General features: G+C 38.4%; 1 protein-coding gene across 5 annotated transcripts in view; it reads right to left on the bottom strand.

Moving 5' to 3' along the window:
* Positions 1-752: 752 nt before the first annotated feature.
* SGCG (sarcoglycan gamma) overlaps positions 753-20,188 on the bottom strand; it is a 146,510-nt gene continuing 127,074 nt past the window's right edge. For all 5 annotated transcript variants that reach the window (XM_067290434.1, XM_067290442.1, XM_013962162.2 and 2 more), the window contains 2 exons: positions 2,928-3,051; positions 753-2,110 (listed from right to left, as the gene is read on the bottom strand). In XM_067290434.1, coding sequence (XP_067146535.1) covers positions 1,937-2,110; positions 2,928-3,051 — 298 coding nt within the window. In that variant the 3' untranslated portion in view covers positions 753-1,936. The remainder of the gene's footprint in view (positions 2,111-2,927; positions 3,052-20,188) is intronic.

Genomic DNA, 20,188 nt, shown 5'->3' with positions numbered 1-20,188 from the left:
AGAGTGATATATTGCTCTCTTTCGGGCTAACAGCCCTGGACCCACTCCTGAATGTCTAAGCCCAGGACAAGGGAATTTCAGAAATGAAAGATGTGTTACATCCTACTTACCCTTTAGGCAATGTGTTAGCAATTGGAGCACTCTCCAAATAACACAGGAGACCTTGATTCACTTGCCGCTTTTGCCTGAAGGGTCCCAAAATCTCAGCTCTCACACGTGTCCTACTCTTTCCTATTGAAGCTCTTCTAGTTTGCATTAATTGCTGAGGGCTCCACCCTGCTAATGAAGGGCAATTTCAGTATTGTACATTAACATTGTCGGATAAAATACAAAGACAGTCCTTGAGGCAGGGACTACCCAGGGCTTTACCACAACAGTAGCAGATACTGTTAACTGGGAGGTCTTTCCTCACTCAGTCTGTTGTGGGTATTTGGGATCTTGACTGAATGTTCGTTTCTTTGATTGTCCACTAGAGCCAAAGTAGCAAGTTTAATAAATGGTATAGTCTTGGCTGTTGTTTTGTTTTGTTCCGATGCTACTGCCTTAAGAATGAAGATTTTTTCCTCTAAAGGAGTGACACTCTGTAATTTAATAATGGTTATTGTTTAAGCTTTTATTGTAAATAAACACCAAGGCACTACGTGACAGCAGCTCCTAACTGGGTAATAGTATCATCAAATATGTACAAAATAGCATCAAAGGGGTTAAAAACCCATGAGGTTTAAACAACAAACAATTAATTACAAATCCTGTGACCCAGAGGTGTGCAAACAATTTATTTGTGATTTCAGTGCGCCATGTACAGGGAAATGGGTCTGCAGTCATGTTTCTCTACAAGGTCCATAAATGGTTTGTCAGCTCTGGTGAGCATTTACTCTATATCCAAAGTCCTAATGTAAAAAATAATAGAGTAGTTTTACTCTCTCCATTTGTGAGGGGGTCCCACTCTGAGAAGATCAGAAATTTCAGTCAACAGCTGCAGATGGAAGTGACACAGTCCTCTTAATTGAATCCTGCAGGCAGTAGAAAAGGATTTTTTTTTCTCCCACAGCCCAAACAGTTCCTTGTATCAGACAATCTGGAGCTACATTAAAGATTTTTTTTTCTTTTTACTAGTCCAGCTGGCAGAGCAAATAGCCATATTGAATTAGCATGTTCTAAAATATAAAAGGGTTTAAATGACTATGATGGTAGAGGCAGTACAATAAACTATTGCTATTATAAAATATACTAACACATTTCTCTTTTGTACAGTTAACAGCTTTGAAGACACAGGAAGGTATAAGTTAGTAACTTCTGGAGCTTTTTCTGTTAGTTAGTCTGTTTTTTATGTGACTCCATAATAAGCAAATCAACACTTACATTGCCAAATTAAAATAGAAAGCTATCAGAAAATTAATACATTTTGCACAGAACTCATACAAACACATTTTCTTTCATATTTTGTGTTATTGCAAGAACAAAATTGCATAGACCATTTGCTGGCACTTTCTGAATTCCCCAAATAATGCTTTGTCTTATCAAATAATTCAAGTAATTCCTTCAAATGAATTTCACCCACTAATGCAGTGTGTTTACATGTAGTGAGAAGAAAAAAACATGGAGCTCAAAAATATTAACAATAACATAATCATTTGGCTGAATAATAGTTCAGTGTTGGAAACATTCCTTTTATTTTTTTCTTATGCTCTCCATATGGCTGATTTCAAAATGGTACTGCCAGAACATTTCATTTGATTCAAGTCATTCTTCTGAAGCTAAGATGTCATTTGTGCTCTTCTGCTTCTCCTTTCACCCTGTAGTCCAGGTTTCTAGATACAGATTTGTTTCCTAAACTGAAGTGCTTTGTTTTTTAAATTTCTGCTTTCAGTAACGCTCTGTTAGCAATAATATAAAACTCAGAATAGCAAGGGAATATGTTGCATTTTCTGGTACTTTATTGACAGCCATGGCTGTATTCTTGGCAAGTGGAGCCCATGCCAGCCACTGACAAATAGAGCTTTCCATCCGGACAAACGCAGATCTCATAGAGCCCCTGAGAAATACTAGATCCGCCTCTTGTACCCTCCGGCAATTTAGGCAATCGCACAGTTTCAGCATCAAGCAAAAGCTGCATGGGAGAAAGCAGGAGGAATAGGTTTGTTAGAGATAATAATACAATAAAGAATAAAGTGTTCCAGAGAACAACTTGACTATGCCTAGACAGTGGCTTAAGAACAGCCTTCTGCCGAGGCTGTTCATATGCAAACCTGCTCTAAGGCCTGGGCTCCTCAGGCAAGTGCTGGAGCACAGGAGAGGGACGAACTCGTGCCTTTCCCTTGGCATGGGTACAGCCGTGGCCCTACCGCACACTGGCCAGCTGGGCACGGGCACTGCTGCCGTCACGCGGCTGGCTCTGGCCCAGCCTGCCTGCTAAAGCCTTGCGGCTGTGTCAGTGGATTAACGATGGGCCCAGGCTGGCCTGAGTTGCTGTGTGCACAAACTCATACCATCTGCAGTGCGCCAGAGGGGGGTAAATAGACTTTTAGCATTTCTAGTGCTGCTGCTGCTAGGGAAGCTCTTAAAGATTTCTGTAGAGCTTCACTCCTCTATCTAGAAACCTAACTATTTTTAAGACTCTGGGCTGACTCTCTTACCTCTGGTCCAAGAATCCCACCGGAGTGCCTCAGGATTAGTGTTAGCTGGGGAGCTGAGCAGTTTTATTTAAACCATTTCTCTAAACTAATGGGACATTAGATTAATTGCTATTGTTATTTAATCTGATCTATAAATAAATGTCTTACTACTGGTACCATTAATTTTAACATCCTGTTTCCTAAAATCTGAAGAATTGAATTAGTAGAACTTTAAAGAAGTCGTAATGTTCTGAGATATAATCAGCTAGCAAGATCAACCATAGCTGTAGAAACAGGAGTGCTTGTACTCACCACACCATCACTGCTGTGTAGTTTGATATCCATCTGGGAAAGAGCTTCAATATTCCCAGCTTGTGCTTTGATATTAATTCCTCTTGGTGCGTCCATGCTCAAAGATCGAGTTGGTGATTCCAATCTGAAAGCAGAAACAGGAAATCTGACAGTAGCGCATTCTCATATCTTCCTTTATTTTGAATTACAAGTAAAACTTGAACAAGCAAATACTTGAAAGATATTGCCTGAAGTCACGTGAAAGATGGCAACCTCCTTTTTCTTCAGGTAGACTAGAAAAAATAGGCAGCTGTTTAAACACTAGTGTATCCCAAATAAAAAAAAAAAAAAGAAAAAAGAATTCAAGATCATAATACAGATGCAACATATACCTAAGTACAAACCCTCTGAAATTATTTCAGAGATTTCTTTCAGTGTAATTGCAGAGTATTGAAATTAATACACTTAGTGCAGTCTGGAAAGCTTTTAATCAACAAGAGTTTTGCCTCTACTGACAGCTGGGCCAAAATTTCGCTCAGTGCATATGTGTAGTTTAACTAGATGGGCATTTAAGACCTACAAAGTCAATAGCTTGGTTTGAAATAAAAGCTGTGCAATGCAAAGGAAAGTTGCAAACCCTCCAGTGCCACAAGATGGCAGGAAGGGACTGTATTAGCTGAATAATCACTACACTGGGCCAGCTTTGCAGTATTAATGAATTTTTATTTTCCAAAGAGATAAGGTCTTGTTTCTTCAGAGTTTTGGCATCATTTCCACAATAAACAGCAAGGATAAAAATCACGGGAAAGAAAGAAAAACTCCAAACTCAGCAACAAGCTGATCACTATATTGCTTCTTTTGAGGGTTACCTAGTTAAGAACTGCTTCAGCTGGAGGCACTGGGAACTCCACAGTATCAGACTTCTTGCATGTTATCTTTTGTTTCTGAATATTGTCTCACCCTTGTTGATGACACCAGCTTGTATTTTTTACTATCAGCCACCATTAATCAGACTATTTCCCTCTCTCCCTGCTTGTGTTATATATTCTTTTTTGTCCTAGAGAAAATGAATCAAAGGATCTTGTGTTTTTCATCAGATAATTCAGTCCTCAGTGTTTTAAATAGGAAAGCAGATATGTGTTCTTTTGTGCTGACATGTGTTGGTTTTGCCCTGACACACATGCATTTTTTCAAACATATTACTTCATTTGAAATAATTTTTGAAAGAACTCAGGCCTTCCTGATACTAACTAAGCTGATTGTCTCATAGGAGAGGGAACCTGGACAGATCTCTGGTTCCAGCTATTGGAATTAATAGCATGAGGCAAGAAAGCAGGAGAGGAGGAAAGCAAGGTTCAGGGGAAATTTCAGTTTCTCTGAGTTATGGGAACGCTACGGTGGTCTCAGTTCACTTTACAGCCATGTTATCTTTCCTGCTCTGCACATTCACTGCGCAAATGTAGCATAACACAGGCTACATCTATAATACAGGCCTTGGTCAAGCTTCCCGGTTCCCTAGTCTGTACTGGCATGCCCACCATAACTCAACATCATCAGACACAAGACCCAGGCAGGCACCAGCTTTCCCCATCCTCTGTGTCGTGCTGTCCACCTTCTGGGAATCTAGTGTGTGTGTGCATGAGCGTGAGCGCATGCTCCCAGCAGATGCTGCGTGCTCTGTCACGGGCACTGAGCAGCTGCCTGTCTGGATGAGTAGAAGACTGTGCCCCAAGGAGGTCCTGCACTAGGTACGCCTCCCTTAGTAAGTCTAGGCGCTGCCTGCTGATCACATGCTAGAGGATTGAAAGGCTTTCACATGCAATCCTGATATAGCTGTCTGATGGATTTCATTTACTCAAATTGCTTCAATTCTCACTTTCTTTGAAGTTAGTGTATTACAACTGGAATTTAAGAGAAGTCAGTTTGTGCTTGCATAAAACTTCAGTTGTATCTAAAGAGGCCTGAAGAAAAAAAGCTAAATCTAGCTGATATCTTGATGGAGGATAATTTGATTCTGCCACACCTCAGAAGGCGATACATGAGCACGAGGAACTGACACTTCATTTTATATCCCAAGAGCTGAAAGTGATTCAGGCCATATTGGCTGATCACTGCTGCTCCGAGGAAGCAGAAGCATCTATGTGCTGCTCCCCTGACAGTTCCTGGTTTAGTCACCTTCAATCAGTTTAATCTCCAGATTGATAATTTAAATTCTTAACAGTGGATAACAGTATCATGGTTGCATATTAGGGCCATATCCATAAGATATGGCTTCAAAACCTGATCCCACTGTCTCAGGGCTCTGAGATTGCACAGACCTCTATCATGATCATGATGAGTACAAGCACTAGGCTGTTCTGAATCAGACATCTAATGTTACTATTAGTAATCTTTATTAAGCAATGTTCATGATTTAACAATCTTTATATTACTTTTTGCTTTAGATGCTTATATTTAACTTATGCTTCTATGAAAGGGAACTCAGTTTTTCACAGTGCAATTTACATGGGAAGTTCAATGAAATATTTTTAGAGATACACATTTGTATACAACATACTGTGAAAAATTAATCAAAGTTCATATTTTGAATAATTTTTTTGTTTAATATATTTTTATAAGTTACTGTCATTGTAGTTGTATATGACAGGAATACAATTGTTTCGTTAGTTCATTTTAGGAAAAAGCTATAAACATTGAAATAGATCACATTTTTTGTAAAGCAATTGACCTATATAAATAATGTATATGTAGGCATATATTTTTCTTTTTAAGGTCTGTTGAGTATTAGAAGAAAGCAGACTGGTACAGATTTCTGAAAAGCATATCAGACTTTGGAGTTTGAAAAGCAATCAAACACCAGAGAAATATTTTCTACTTTCTACCAAAATTAATGCTGGCAAGAAGTGTAAAGATTCCTGAATGACTTACAGATTTATGATCTGATTTATATATAATCTAAATTACATGGCAGAATTATATTTGCTATATTAATCACAATTCTAAATTTCTGCTGTTTATACAGCTCCTATTTCCAGATTAACTAAGGGTTGATTTACTTAATTAAGCAAATTGGAGCTTCCTGGCAATGGAAACTACATTGGAGCTTAAGCAGTGTTTTTAAAGCTGTCTGAAACTATTATGCATGAGATTTTAGCAAAGCAAATTCAATAACAATAATGATATTTTTCTTCATACAGCCTTCAAAGGTTCAGTGTCTCAAATGTAAACCTAAAAAAAGGGGAGTGGGTACCTACTGTGGAAATTATGTGACTGAACTGAACTCTGATTTTAAATATGCCATCTCAGTCCCTGCTTGGTACTGAAGACAAATGATTCCCTCAGTCCCTTAGACTTTGACCTTAAAGTCACCTCTATTCCTCAGTGATCCCAGCCTAGGAGCACCTCCAGGTTGTCATTTGGTTTATCAGGAAGCAGAGACACTTTTGTGTGCAGGTAATAACTGATTGAAAGTCTCAAGATCCATTCCCTGGGCAATAGCGGGGGAAGAGAGTAGACTTAACTGAGCAAAAAGGTGATGCACATCCCTCAAAAGTTTTGGCAAAACAAGGATTCAGTCTGCTTGTGAACACTGGAGGTTGTATGGGCAATCAGAAAACTGAAGTTGATTGTCTCAGTGTTTTTGTGCTTTGTCTAATGTTCACCTGAATTCAGGTCATATGAATGATCAGGGAATATATTGTTACCAGTGAATTTATCTATTTTTTAAATTACAGACATATACATTTAATTGAAGAGAATGGTCTTTATCACCTGGAGAAATTAGTCTATGTAATGTGTTGTCCTCAAATGGGACATCTGTCACAGCCTGTATCTCATTGGGAAAGATAGATCAGGAGCTTCTAGGTACTGTGGTAGCTACCATAAAAGTAGTGTGGTGCTGTTAAGGACTTGACATCCGAATTATGTGTGTTTTGGGAATTACTTTAACTAGGTATTGCCTGGCCCCATAGACTGAACACCCAGAAAAGTGGGAGCACATTAGGTGCACTCCGAGAGAACACGGCTTTTACACTAATTTAATCCAAAAGCCATGCAGTTTATGCACTCCAGGACAGTTTCACAATGAGAACCAAGGTGTGGGGAGTGCAGGCAGTTGGGAGATTTCCCTCAAAAGCACGTTTCTTAATTTGAATTAAAATGCTGATGTAGACACACCCGCAGAATGTGAAGCAATGGAAACCACACCTAGGGTCACTTGCACAGTAAACCTTTTCCCTTGTTTTCCTTCATGACTGCCTACAGTGATCCCTGTAGCCCTCTGGAGGTTTATTGGCAAAGTGAAGGGATGCTGCACAGTAGTGAGGGTCAAATAAGCAGTCTCTGCTAATCAGGACAATATATTTCATACCTCTGTCACCTGCTGGATGTTGGTCCTCCAGCTGTCCATAGCAACTAAAGCAACTGGAAGGTAAGATTTTAATTTTTGTCTTTTGACTTGCTAGTAAAATAGTTCTAGAATTCCACTATACTGTCTTGTCTGGTTGCAAAAGTGCTGCTTGTTTGGTGCTGGGGTGTGCAGAATAATTTATGAAGGACTATGTGAAAGTCTTCTGAGGCAATCTGGACAGCACCCAGGCTCTGGGTCTGAAATGGTCCCAATATCTTACCAGGCTGATTTTTTACCTTTCCTATAAGCAAGCCTCTAGCTCATGGAGATGACAAATGACCAGAAATTGCTCAGTTGGCTGTGTGTAGTGAAGATATTAAGGGGTGACAACCTGCTGTGGTTGTGGTAAAGAAACAGCTGATAATTTTTGTTGCTGCAGGAACAGCTATCTCTTCTCTCATCTGGTTCTGGCAGGAGAGGGAAGGCCTTGCTGATCTTTTATGGACCACAGGGTGTTAGGCAGAGCTGGCTTTAGTACTAGAGAAACAGTGTCACAGCCTCCTGGAGCCCTGGTTCCCCTCATACCACAATGGGGGTTGCTTGTCTCTTAGACTCAGACAGAGGAACCAGCTTGCTATTGTGGATTTGGGTAAAAGTTTATTCCTTCCTTCTAGCCATTTTTTGTCCTTTCCTTCTTATGAGTCAACATCTTTGAAAGAAGGACTCAGGAAGGTCTGAGAGCCAAAGCTGAGTGACAACTCTTAAACATTTAAGTTCAACCTGGAGAAACAGGGGAGGAGGGATCTTGAGGGACTTGGGTCACATACTTACATATAGGGAGTCTTCTCGTGCAAACATCCTCAGATTTCTTATCTCTCACTACTACAGATATTGCATGTTAGGAAAAAGGAGGGGGGGGAATTGTCCTTACTCTTCCTTTTACAGTTCTTATTGCAAAGACCATAGCTTGATTTCCCTTCTCTGAGTATAGTACAAAACTGCATTGTCTCCATGAAAAGAATCCTGACCAGCAGGCAGGGAGCTGAGCTGGAACAGACTCACTCGCCAACCCAGTGGTTGAGGCTGGGCCACTTTGCACAGAAATAAAATAAATCACAGAATCACAGAACGGTTGAGGTTGGAAGGGACCTCTGGAGATCATCTAAGTCCAACCCCCCCGCTCAAGCAGGTTCACCTAGAACACATTGCACAGGATCTCATCCAGGAGAGTTTTGAATATCTCCAGAGAAGGAGAATCCACAACCTCTCTGGGCAACCTGTTCCAGTGCTCTGTCACCCTCACAGTGAAAAAGTATTTCCTCATGTTCAGATGGAATTGTCTGTGTTTCAGTTTGTGCCTGTTGCCTCTCGTCCTGTCGCTGGGCACCACTGAAAAGAGTCTGGAAATAAGAGAAACAAGTACAGAAGACTCACTGGATGAGAAAGAAAATGTAACAATGTATCTTAGTGGTTAGGTAACTCACTAAAACGGAAGAGAACGATGTTACAGTTCCTGCTACAATGACTATAAATTTTGTCCCTTGACAGTTTAATAATAAACAGCTCTTTACTGAAAGGGAAAAATCATCAGAGGCAAACATCAAGTGCAGAAAACTTCAATATCTGAAGTTTGCTAAAGTTTTACTAACTGAAAAAAGAACCTTTTAACAGTACAAATTAGGCAGGATTAATAATAAATGGCAATATCAGGCTGGTGTAACATTTAGAGGGTGTTAATTTTCAGACTAACTATTGCTGATTTGAAAATGTACTGGATAGTTTTTGAGGTCAGGGTTTCCTAATAGATCTGCACTGGTGTAGTTAAGAGAACCCATAGGCTAACTTGAATTCAGTGGAACAGAATTCATGGGTATGACTTTGGATGCAAGTTCCCCAAATGTATGTTTCCCTCCCAGCATCTACTTTAGCAAGACTAGGGTTACTGCAAGTGGGCTGGACAGATGGACACTGCCTCTAAAATTGTGGTGTATCCAGCAACTGGTGTATCCAGTTTAACCTTTTTGGTTAAAGTAGCCTGATCAGTTTTACTAGACAGAGAAAATTTTATGAAGTGCAAGCCTGACACTAATGCCTTAAAGATATGGCAAAGAATTTAGCAGTGTATTTGATTTAAATTTGATATTAAATCAGTAAAAGAGTAATACATATACATTTCTGTCTTGACTCGGCTTTTTTTTTTTTTTTTTTTTTTTTTAAGGACCCTGATATACAGGAGAAAATAACATCTCAAATATTACTGGACTTGTTTTACACTACTTTACATCTAGGTTATTTCACAGCAATGTTTGCTCAGAACACTAGTAAGGTATTGGTCTGGTGTTCACCAGTAGGTTTTGTTTGTTTGTTTGTTTGTTTGTTTTTGTGAAGCCTTTAAACAGTGACAAGAACATGAGGTTGGTTCAGGCAACACCTAAATAGTAGCTAATTAATAAAACCTTTTCACTAAGAGACCCATGCCACTTTCTTTCTGTCATTTAGTCTTTCTAGGACTGAAGATGCTGGTTCACACTTGTTCACAGGCATTGGTATGGGAGCAAGCATGCTGTATTTCCATGCAGCATTAGAGAAAGGATTGAAGGGAAAAGAGAAGATACAGAAAGTGAATCTCAGAAGAGCCTAAGCTGGAATAATGGCCCTTTCTCCACGGGTGTGTGCTGGCATATTCTTGTTTCCCTCAAACTTTCCTGCAGATGATAAAATCAAACAAATGTTGATCTCTGGACATCTTCCACTCTACTTTTTTGAGTACATGGTTGTTTGACCCATCTCTCAGTAAATGACCTCCAGGAGTTCTCAGAGTTAGAAAACATTAAAAAAAATTTGAAGTGCTTTGTCAAAACTGTTCCAAGGCCAAATAAATCCATTACAATGAGTTCAATGTGTAAATAATTTTTTTTTTTGAGATTATGAATATATGTAACTTTTTATCATTCCTATTTAATTTCCTTGAGAGAAACAGCAAGAGTTTGGAGAGCAAAGGCTACACATCTTATTACAGCCTACAAGACACAGATTACAGATTCCCAAATGCAGAAGGCCTGAGGTTAAATAGGTACAGGTTGTCAAAATGGGGCCTAGAGAGTCAGATGGTGTTGGTACATAACCAAAATAGCTTTTTCGCATTTTAATATAAGAGGGAATCCCACATATGCCTCCGGTGTGTGGAGAGGAATCTTACCATTATGCCTGCTGTTGAGTTCAGGTTTGACTTTGGAAAGGTGAAATGGGAACAGAAATGAAATTAGGCAGTAACTGGAGGTCATGGAGCAGAGCACGAGTAGAAAAGGTAAGAACAAAGGAAAGAAATATGAGAAAAAAAGGGGGAGGAGGAGAATCTTTAACCTGTTAAGAAAGGAAAGTCTTGCAAGTCAAAAAAGCAACTACAGAAGGATTCTGTGGACATAACCGGCCACAGTTCTCTGTATGTATAAGCTTCTGTTTTCTGAAAGTATGGTAAACTTTAAAAATCAATAGGAGAATATTGTCTTTATGATTATTCTGAAAGCAGTCTGATTCACTCACAACGCAGCTAGACATTGTAAGGGTGTATACAATAACCAGAGCATAGACTCGTTGGAGGGGAAAAAAAATTGTCAGTATTTATTTATGGTTCAAAATATGGAATTTCAAACCATGTTCTCTCTTTATGGGGAAGATGGATTTCTGTAGACAGGAATACCTTTTCTAAACTGGAACTGCAGAGGTGGATATCCAGCAGGAGGCATACACTAATACCTACTGCCAATTTCCATGCATATTCACTTATTTCCAGCAGCTTGCTCCTTTTGAGGTCAGGCAAGAGAGAGGGGGAACAGGATACGGGAAGAAGAATATGATTACCCAAAGCTATGGATCTTGGTATTCTGCCTTGTGGCTTTTGGTTGTTTGTCAGCAGGTCCAAAGGAAAAATGGACAAACCAGCTGAACTGAGATCTCAGTCTTGGTAATGTCTCATTTCTGTTTTTTTTTTTCTTCTTTTCTTTTCTTTTCTTTTCTTTTCTTTTTTTGTAAAATTATTTTCATTTTTTTCATTGTAATGTCTCCTAAAATGACATCTCTCTGCAAACAGGAAAGGTGAGTTTCACAGCGTGTTCCAAACAACTGTCTGTATCTAAAGGGCATGGAACTATTACTCAACAGTAAACTCTAATAACTCCTACTGAATGTCAAAAAAGTACAAAATACTAATAACTTATTAAATCTGCTTTCCCAGTCAGTTTCTGCACAGTAAGGAAAACACAGAGGTTACTTAGTCAAGCCTGGGCACAAAATCCTGATTTGACATAAATACTGTAAATCTTTTAAATGCTGACTGAAATGTTTTATTTCTAAAATGATCTATTTTGCATCACACTTATTGAATTTCTCATTTACATTTAAAGGGAGATATTTGCTTTCTGCTTGAATGCTGCAGTCTTTCATATTTGTTCCATTCATTTTGAGTAAGTCTGAGCTTCACTGAGTTAAATTAGATGAACTATAATGAAAAGAATTTGATTGAAAAACAGCATCCATTTTTAGCCTGTCAAGTCCATTAGTTGGTCAATGGTTAAATTACATCATCCCAATTTTTGTAGTTTATTTCAAAGAAACCATTTTCTAGGAGTTATTCCTCCTGGGAGTTGTCTGCATTACGACACATATTCTATTCAATAAGACTAATGTCAGTACAGAGAGCTCCTTTACACTGAATCTCATGTTAGGCTATTATTTTTTAAATTGGGATTGCTTTTGTACTCACAATATATTCAGCATTTTCCAAACCACAACTGGGAACTCATCCCTATTCCCAAAAGACTAGAGTCACAGTAAAATATTTCATTTTTATTTCCCTCAAAAAGGGCCATCATATGACTGTTGAAAGAGATTTAACTATACAGGAAGAAAAAATACTAATTTTTAGGGGGATATAATGCTGTCTTGAAATTACAAAGAAACAAAGAAATGCCAGAATAAAATGTAATATGCAAAACTGTATTTTACATGAATCAAAACAAAACGACAATTATTTAAAATGAACATGAACTTTTTGCAGTTCCTTCAAAATAAAATTCACAAGGAAAGTTATAATAGTACTAAAATGCAACTTAATTTTAGAACAGTACTTTCCACTTAAATACACCAAATAGATCTCTCCAAATAGTTTTACTGTGGAAACAATAAAAAAGAAAATCACCAGCATCTTATGAAAATACAGAAATATTTTTTGATAATATCATACGAAAATCAATAGGGTCCAGTTTAATTCAGAACAACGTACTGTGGGGATGTCTGTTCAGAGCTGTGTACTTACACAGGCACTGTGTTAAAGAAAAATGGTTTGGCAGCTGTACAAAAAGCACCTCTTCTTTTAGTAATTCTGCAGCACTTTTTTTTTTAATCTTCAACTACACTGTTGTAATTGAGGAACTATGGAGCAATTTGTTGTAACTTGTGTCTAAAAAGTCACTTTTTTCTTGAATTCAAGTCTCTTCTGCTTAATACTTAAATGCATTAATGGAAATGTCATTTTGGAAGGTCTATCATTTTGTGTTCAATCACTTGACAAAGTCTCAAAATATACTAGGCTTTGCTGCCAATTCGTAACAACTCTAACCTCTAAAAAATAGACACAAATGCACATTGAAAGGCACTGAAACATCCCAAATACTTCAATAGCAGCAGAGCTATTTTGAAAGAATCTCACAGGAATGCAGCAGGCACTGCTCTTTCTGACAGTCTTCTTTCTCGGGACAATCATGTTCTTGCCATTTATATATGTACATACACTGACAGTCCTAATGGGTGAAGTGTGGGCACTTCTTACAAAAGGGCTATTAACAGCAAAACTTTTTCATGGTGTGTATAACATTACTGCAGGGTTGTTCTTTAGAAAGTGATTTCCTTTTTAAAATAATATAAGCTTAAATCAGCTATTTTTGTCTGATATCAAAAAGGTATAAAAGTGATATTAGAGTACTGTTGCTGAGCTTAAAAAGTATCCTCTCAAATCTGTAATGAATTCTGTATGATCAAGGAAAATACATATCTTTTTAAAAGCATTTGTTACCTTTATAGCTAGGTTTTCTGCAGAGTACAAAGGCATTATTAGATTTCCTTTCCCAGATGTCTATGGTGGTAAGGGCTAGGAGCATGCATAACGCAGCCACTTCAGGGTTGAGTTCTCAACCCTGGAGGGGAAAAAGGGTCCCTTGTGCCACTTTAATATTTCCCTTTCTGCCAGGTCTCAGGAAGGAGCTGTCATGCATGACACAGCTGGGCTTGTTCTGCTTGGCTGGAATGAAGGAGAGCCACAGTGAAACAACAAAATCCCACTGGTGTCAATGGCGTCAATATTTCATGATGGGCCACTTGGTGGTTCAAGAATTTATGTCACAAATAATCATTTAATCATCAAGTATAGCTCACCTACAGGAAATGCATTTTCTACAGTTAAGACAAACTTACAATGACTTTATAAAATCTTGAGCTGCATTCAAGATGTTCTCTGTTTTTCTGCGTGTTTCCATTTACTATGTCTTTACAAAATTATAGATTTCCTTGGGAAAAGATCCATGATGTCGCTCAGAATGAAACCTTATGTCTAACTTTGCAAGCTATTGGAGTGTTGCTTGAATTTTTAAAAAGATCTATAATGTGTTAAAATGCGTGTAGTAAAGTCTTTGATTACATCATCATTTTGCAGTGAAAGGAAGCAAATACCTTCTTTTCACTGTACTGTGTCTTTTGTTAATAATATTTTTAAAATATTGTTTCTGGTTGAAGTTATCCATGTTTGGTCTCACCATAAAGTTAGAGAGAAAATTCACTCAGTAGGTTTTACGAGATGGGAAATGGGGATGGGAAAGAGGCTGGGGTAGGGTCATAAGTTTCATGGGCCACAAGAGCGCATTTCCTTCCAGAGCCTGGAAGAGACACCCAAAATGCCCAAGACTCTCCATTCCATTGCCGACAGAACACAGTTGTGACACCAAATTGCAAAGTGTTCCACAAGTGTTTCTCATCTCATACAGGACAAGGCTTATCTACAGCACTACATACAGCTATGACTACATGTACTCAGTAAGGATTAATTCAAGCCAGAATGGTACAGAAGAGGGCTATTAGCATGGCCAGGGGAATGGAGAACCCGTCTCATGACAACGGTGAAAGAACTTTGCTTACCACCCCATCAAAGTACACATGAAGAAGGGATAGAACTGCTCACTACTAATACAACACGGGATAAGTAACAAAGAAGGACAAGAGCTATTTAAGATAAATAAGAATGTGACATAAACCCCAAATCATCTGTTGCTGGAATACAATAAGATGGAAATTAGAAAAGGAGAGAGGTTCTGGAAGAACTTTCATATGAATGAATGCAGGCAAACAACCTGATTATTTTTTCAACTGAGCTTTGAAAAGTACTTGACTGAGATCATGATGTATGCCTAACTGTGGCTTCATGTATAGGGCAAAACCTGGCAGCTCTTCTTGCTTCCAGGGTCTAGGTGAGAGGGGAACATCAAAGCATGCAGCTCTCCTCCTCTCACTCCTCGCTTCCACGCAGGAGCTGTGGTGGGCTGTGGTTGGATGCCAGTCGAGGTGAGCACTGGCCCAGGACCTCAGGGCATTCCTCAGTGCGCAGCAATATGTAGATAGGTGTAAGTGCATTCTGTGATCTCTGGGACACGCTGAAGTGCAAAATACATGCCTCATAAAATAGAACCCAGTTCTGTTTTTCAGTCTTTTCTAGATCTAGTTAAAATGTCTTTATATGAAACTTGTGTTTTATTCATGTGTTTGTGAGTGAAATCTCAGTTTTCAAAAGCAGTCATAATAGCCAAACCCTTTAGAAGGAAGAAACCATCAGTCCATATGAGAAAAGAAAGCTAATCCCAACAAGGTACATAAATTATAAAAAATTTAATAAACAGAAAGGCCTATAATTTCATTTTATATTTGTATGTTTTGACAAATTCCTTGTTAAACTCAAGATTATCCCCTTGCCAAGATACCACTTCATTTTTTTTTTCCATGGGATTAGTTCTAGTAAACTTAGACTAGTTCTAAGAGATGGTCATTGAGACAGTCATTGTGGAGAAGATGCGAGAGGAGGGATGAGAAAACTGTAGTACAGCTGCAGTCATTCGGGTAAGATATTATCTTGCTTGTTCTTTACTGGCTGTACAGATGGAAGTCCAAGATTCCATGATACCTTTAAGAAGGATTAAAAGACATTCTTCATAGTGAATAGTAGGGCTTCAGTCCCCATAAATAAATAAAAGTCTTATATCCAAGATTGAGTTACACTTGCTTTTAGTACAAATTCCCTTTCCTAATTGCTCTCCTTTGGAAAGTCTTTCAGAATTCTAGAATTTTAAGATAAATATATATATTTGCATACAATTCTATTTAATCACGTCATACAAACATGGAGATGTAAAAATGAAATAAAGCCCAGCAGTATGCCAGAATCTGTGCTAAACATCCATCAGTGTCATTCCTGCCCTGAAGAATTTTAGCCTGGAGTTTACACTGTAATAATATAGCTGACTTGATACGTCTGTCATCCTCATGTTTACCTCATAGAGTATAAGTCTATGATACAGTGCAGCGTATTGTAGGGATAGATGAGCCGGAGGTGGCTCATGCAGGAAGCATCCTGGCTAGACTACCTAGAGCCCTGGCTGGGCTAACATACGCTGATAAGTATACTCTCCATTGACCATACAGACAGCTTGGAGTGAGAACACATATACCATAATATCTAAAGTTTTCAGAGATTAAACCTCACACCAGAAAGATGTCCGCATTTTAGCTGATTAAATATTACAACAGTAAGCGCCCCATACACCAAGGAGTAGGGTGGTGAGTTGAGGATTTTAGTGTTGATGGAAGAAAGGACTGTCCATAGAGATATGAGAAAATGAAAGGGAAATAAAAAAAAAAAAAGGCATAATTCTATGCAGTATGTGCTTCTTTCCCCTGGATGTCTACAACACTACTAGTTTTATCATTTTATGGAACTAGATAAACCAGAGCTGATAGTGGTAAAGGCCAGACAATCAAGGGCTTGTATAAGATGGTTTAAGGGCAATACCAAATACTTACTTCGTATCAATGTGAAATTTGTACAGCTAAGTCCAAAGAGGTGATAAAAAAAAACAACACAGCAAAACCAAAAAACTCATTCTACAGCAGCCATCTAATCATGGACATTTTTCCTTGTTTAGCTTGAAAGTTTAACAAGAGCTTTGCTCCCGTCTAAGCATGAGCATAGTTCAAAATATTACCTGAATTCTCTTGGCGTTGCATCAGATCATATTTAAAATACCATTTTCATGCTTTATCTGTGGATAAATATCCATTTATCCATGAACAAATACTGATTTTTATTCAGTGATTGTCTAATGTAAAATACACAAAGAGTCTAAGGATCAGTTACTGCAACCCATGACTGCCCACTACTAGCTGTTACTGATAGGCTATGTCCATAGATAAATTTATCCATTTATTCGTTTTATCCATTTATCCACATTTAAATGAATTTATCTATGGACTCATTACAATCTTATTACCCTTAAAGGCTCTGATATGGAGTCAAGCTTCTCTTACTTGCTCTCCTGCTGAGTCAAGGTGCCTAATTTTTAAGTTTTACAACATCAGGGCTGAAGGATCTGAGAAGCCAAACTGGACTGTATTCCTCTAATGACTTCTTTTTTAAGAATGGCGTGGAAAGGACAAACAATATAAAATTTTCACCTTCTCTTGTGCTTCAGGCAGTGAGCAATATGATGATCTAAGATTAAACAAAGTGGTTTCCTGATACAAATTTGCAGACTTGTAAGCTTTAAGGAAGAAGTAATTTATAAGAAGACATTGGAGATGTTAGAAAAAAAACTCAGAAAAACAGAGGCTAGAGTCTGTGGGACAGCTGTAGAAAATAATAAATATACATGTAAATGCAAGCATGAGAAGCTAAGGCACAGTGATTATAACTGGATAAAAAAGAAGTCTGAATTTGGTGCAGAAGATATGCAGAAAGTTTTGAGGAAAGAAGAGATTCAGATAATTGATAGCACTGAAAAAATGCATTAAGACTGTGTTTCAAATTTATTATTAAAGTCTTTAGTGAGTATAGGAGAACTGTGGGTTTTTATCAATTTAGGAGGAAAGATACTGATTTTAGGTAGATAGAATGGAATGATCTTGTTCTTGAAGAGACAGAGCTGCGGCAAGGTCAGGACCTCCAAACTCATTATCAGCTCAGGGTGACTCATTATCTTGTGCCTGATATCAAACAAGAACCAGTAATTGGCAGCATTCGCTAATCCTCATTACAAGGTTATATAAACTATGATTAACAATTTACAGGAATTTATGGAATATAAGGTTATATGTAGAAAAACTCTGCCCTTGGATTTGAACATTTCCTAGCATTGCATGTGGCCTTGTGTCTCATGATGAATTTCTACTGCTTTAGAGCTTAAACATATATGGAATTGTCACTAAGCGAGATTCCTCTGGACAAATGTAGTTGCCCATGGTAAGAAGTATAGGTGATCCCCAATGCACTCTTCACAGTGAATGGAGAGAAACAGGCACTGCGAAGACATAATTCATCCAATCTATCTTAGATGTCTGTTAGGATAAAACGCATCATGTCCTAACAGTATCTGTTGCCTTCCATAAAAAGGTGATGAGATCTGATGGAAATGATGACCTGGTGTAGATCTGACTTAGATGCCTAAATGAGGTGAGATCAGTTCCATCTTAACTACCTGCCTGAGCAGTTGTGAACCCAGGCAGCAAGTGCTCCAGGGACATTTGCCTCTCTGAAGAAGGCATCTGTGCAGCATCTTGTGGGAGGGTCCCTTCCCACTTAAATGAATGAATCTTGAATGAGTGTTTCTGCTCCCAGAGAAAAGAGTTTTGAAACTGGGTGAGCTTCTAAGATGGATCTGTTTATACTGGGCACAGAGCTTCTCTAGGTCTGGACTCTGTTGTGTGAATGCAGCCTGAATATGCAAGAACTGAAATATAACCAGAAGTGTGTGCTGAATTATCAACTGAATGATACACAATGAGGAAGACATTTAGAATCAGCCAAAGTGTTAGGAAGATACATGGTTTTGTTTTTGTTTTTAGCTTATCTTGTCTTATGCTCAGGATAACTGGCAAATCCCTGAGGCATTCCATTTCTTTGAGGGTGGCATTCTTAAAAATTGGAAGTATTTGCTGTTGTTGAAGAAATCAGCTAGTATGTTCTTCACCATATTTTCCTTTCCTTTAATTTAAAGGAAATATTTATCATCCTATTTTTATTTTTTAAAATGGCCTGTGTTCTAAATTCATGCCATATTTATGTTCTAAATTTGCAATGAGTGACATCAGATGACTCAGGTGAAGTTGAATTATGAGATTCTGGGTTCAAGGGACTTGTACAGCATAAGCACAGCAAACACCAACACTGCTTGTGGCTTTGGGGTGATCTGTGTGTGCAAACACAATTGCAAAGCCAGATTTGAATAACAGATGTTTTCAGTTCCCAGGATTTTGATTGACCGGATTTATTTTATGTAAGCAATGTTAAAAAAAAAATAAATCAAAGTTCTAGGACAAATGCGTTTACATGCTCTCTTGAAAAGAGATTAAAACTGCCTAGTTTTAACAATACTTTCAAAAGACTATAAAAGCAATTTAAAACAACCTATATAACCTATTCAAAAACATTACACGTGTGATTATTACAGCTTGGTTATTTGTTTACTAGTGCTCCATCTATCTTAAATACTGAGGTATTTTTGCCTATTTCTCCACCGTCACTCAAGGCAGAGATGTTGAAAGAATGAAGACTAAAGATCAGAACTGAGATACAATTAAAATAGAACCTTCAGCTTCTCTCAAGACTGACAGTTGTGATAAAGAGTGGTAAGCAGAGCTAATTCAAAAGAGGTCTCTGGGATGACCTCAATTTTATAATGTGCTGGCTCTCAAGGTAATTAAAAAAGATCAAGGCCCCAGAGAATGTGATTAAATCTGGCACATCACAAATGTTTTCAGCATAGCTATCTTTTTCACATGACTTTAATTATCCTATAAAACAACTTACAGTATTATAAAACTTTACTTTCATATAATGGCACTATTTGCATCATCGTTGTAAAAGTCTGGTTAGTTACCTGGAACAATTTTTTCTTTACAGTGTAGAAGCAGAGAAGGACTCCAAGGAATTGGAATTATTCAGCATGTGCTGTTCACAGTGTTCACTTGTTCTGCAAGTAGCCATGAACAGAAACTCTCCAGTGAGCCAGGCCTTGGCTGACAGGCAGGTCAGACCCCCCCCCCCCCCCCCCCCCCAGCTTGTGGGTCATTAATATAGTGGCAGAGCGTGACATGCTCTCTTCACCCTCGCTCACTGCAGTTTCCTCACGACTGGAGTGTCGCAACTGCACCCACTGAGGCAGAGGGGAAGGAGCGTGAGCAGGGAATGTGCACGTGTTCAATAGATCTTCAAAAAATACTGCTTTTAGAATATACTTCCCTTGCTTCTTTCAGTGTCTGTCCATCCTTATGGTGAGTGACTCCTGTTTCATCTCCTCCCCACTAGCTCCCTTGATATACCTGCAGACAGGTATGCAAGTGAAAAAGAATTTAAGGGCTGCTCTACCAAATTCAGTATTACCCCTTAGACCAGTGAAAGCACAACCGTAGACTTACAAATAGAGCTTCAGTTGGTCATCTGCAAGGTGTCTCTAACTGAGACAATCATTAATGAAGATTTCACAGTAGCTTGCGCTCTGGTGGAGTATGCTGTAATCACTGATGACAAGTTCACTTTAGCAATTTTGCAGAATAGTCTGACATTGTCAGGTATCCAGTTCAATAGTGTAGATGCAGAAATCATTACATCTTTGGTCTTTGCACT

This window comes from Apteryx mantelli, chromosome 1 (genome assembly GCF_036417845.1).
Source record: "Apteryx mantelli isolate bAptMan1 chromosome 1, bAptMan1.hap1, whole genome shotgun sequence".
Classification (NCBI taxonomy): Eukaryota; Metazoa; Chordata; class Aves; order Apterygiformes; family Apterygidae; genus Apteryx; species Apteryx mantelli.
The sequence above is the reverse complement of the archived record's forward strand: the minus strand, read 5'-3'. Positions and strand labels throughout refer to the sequence as shown.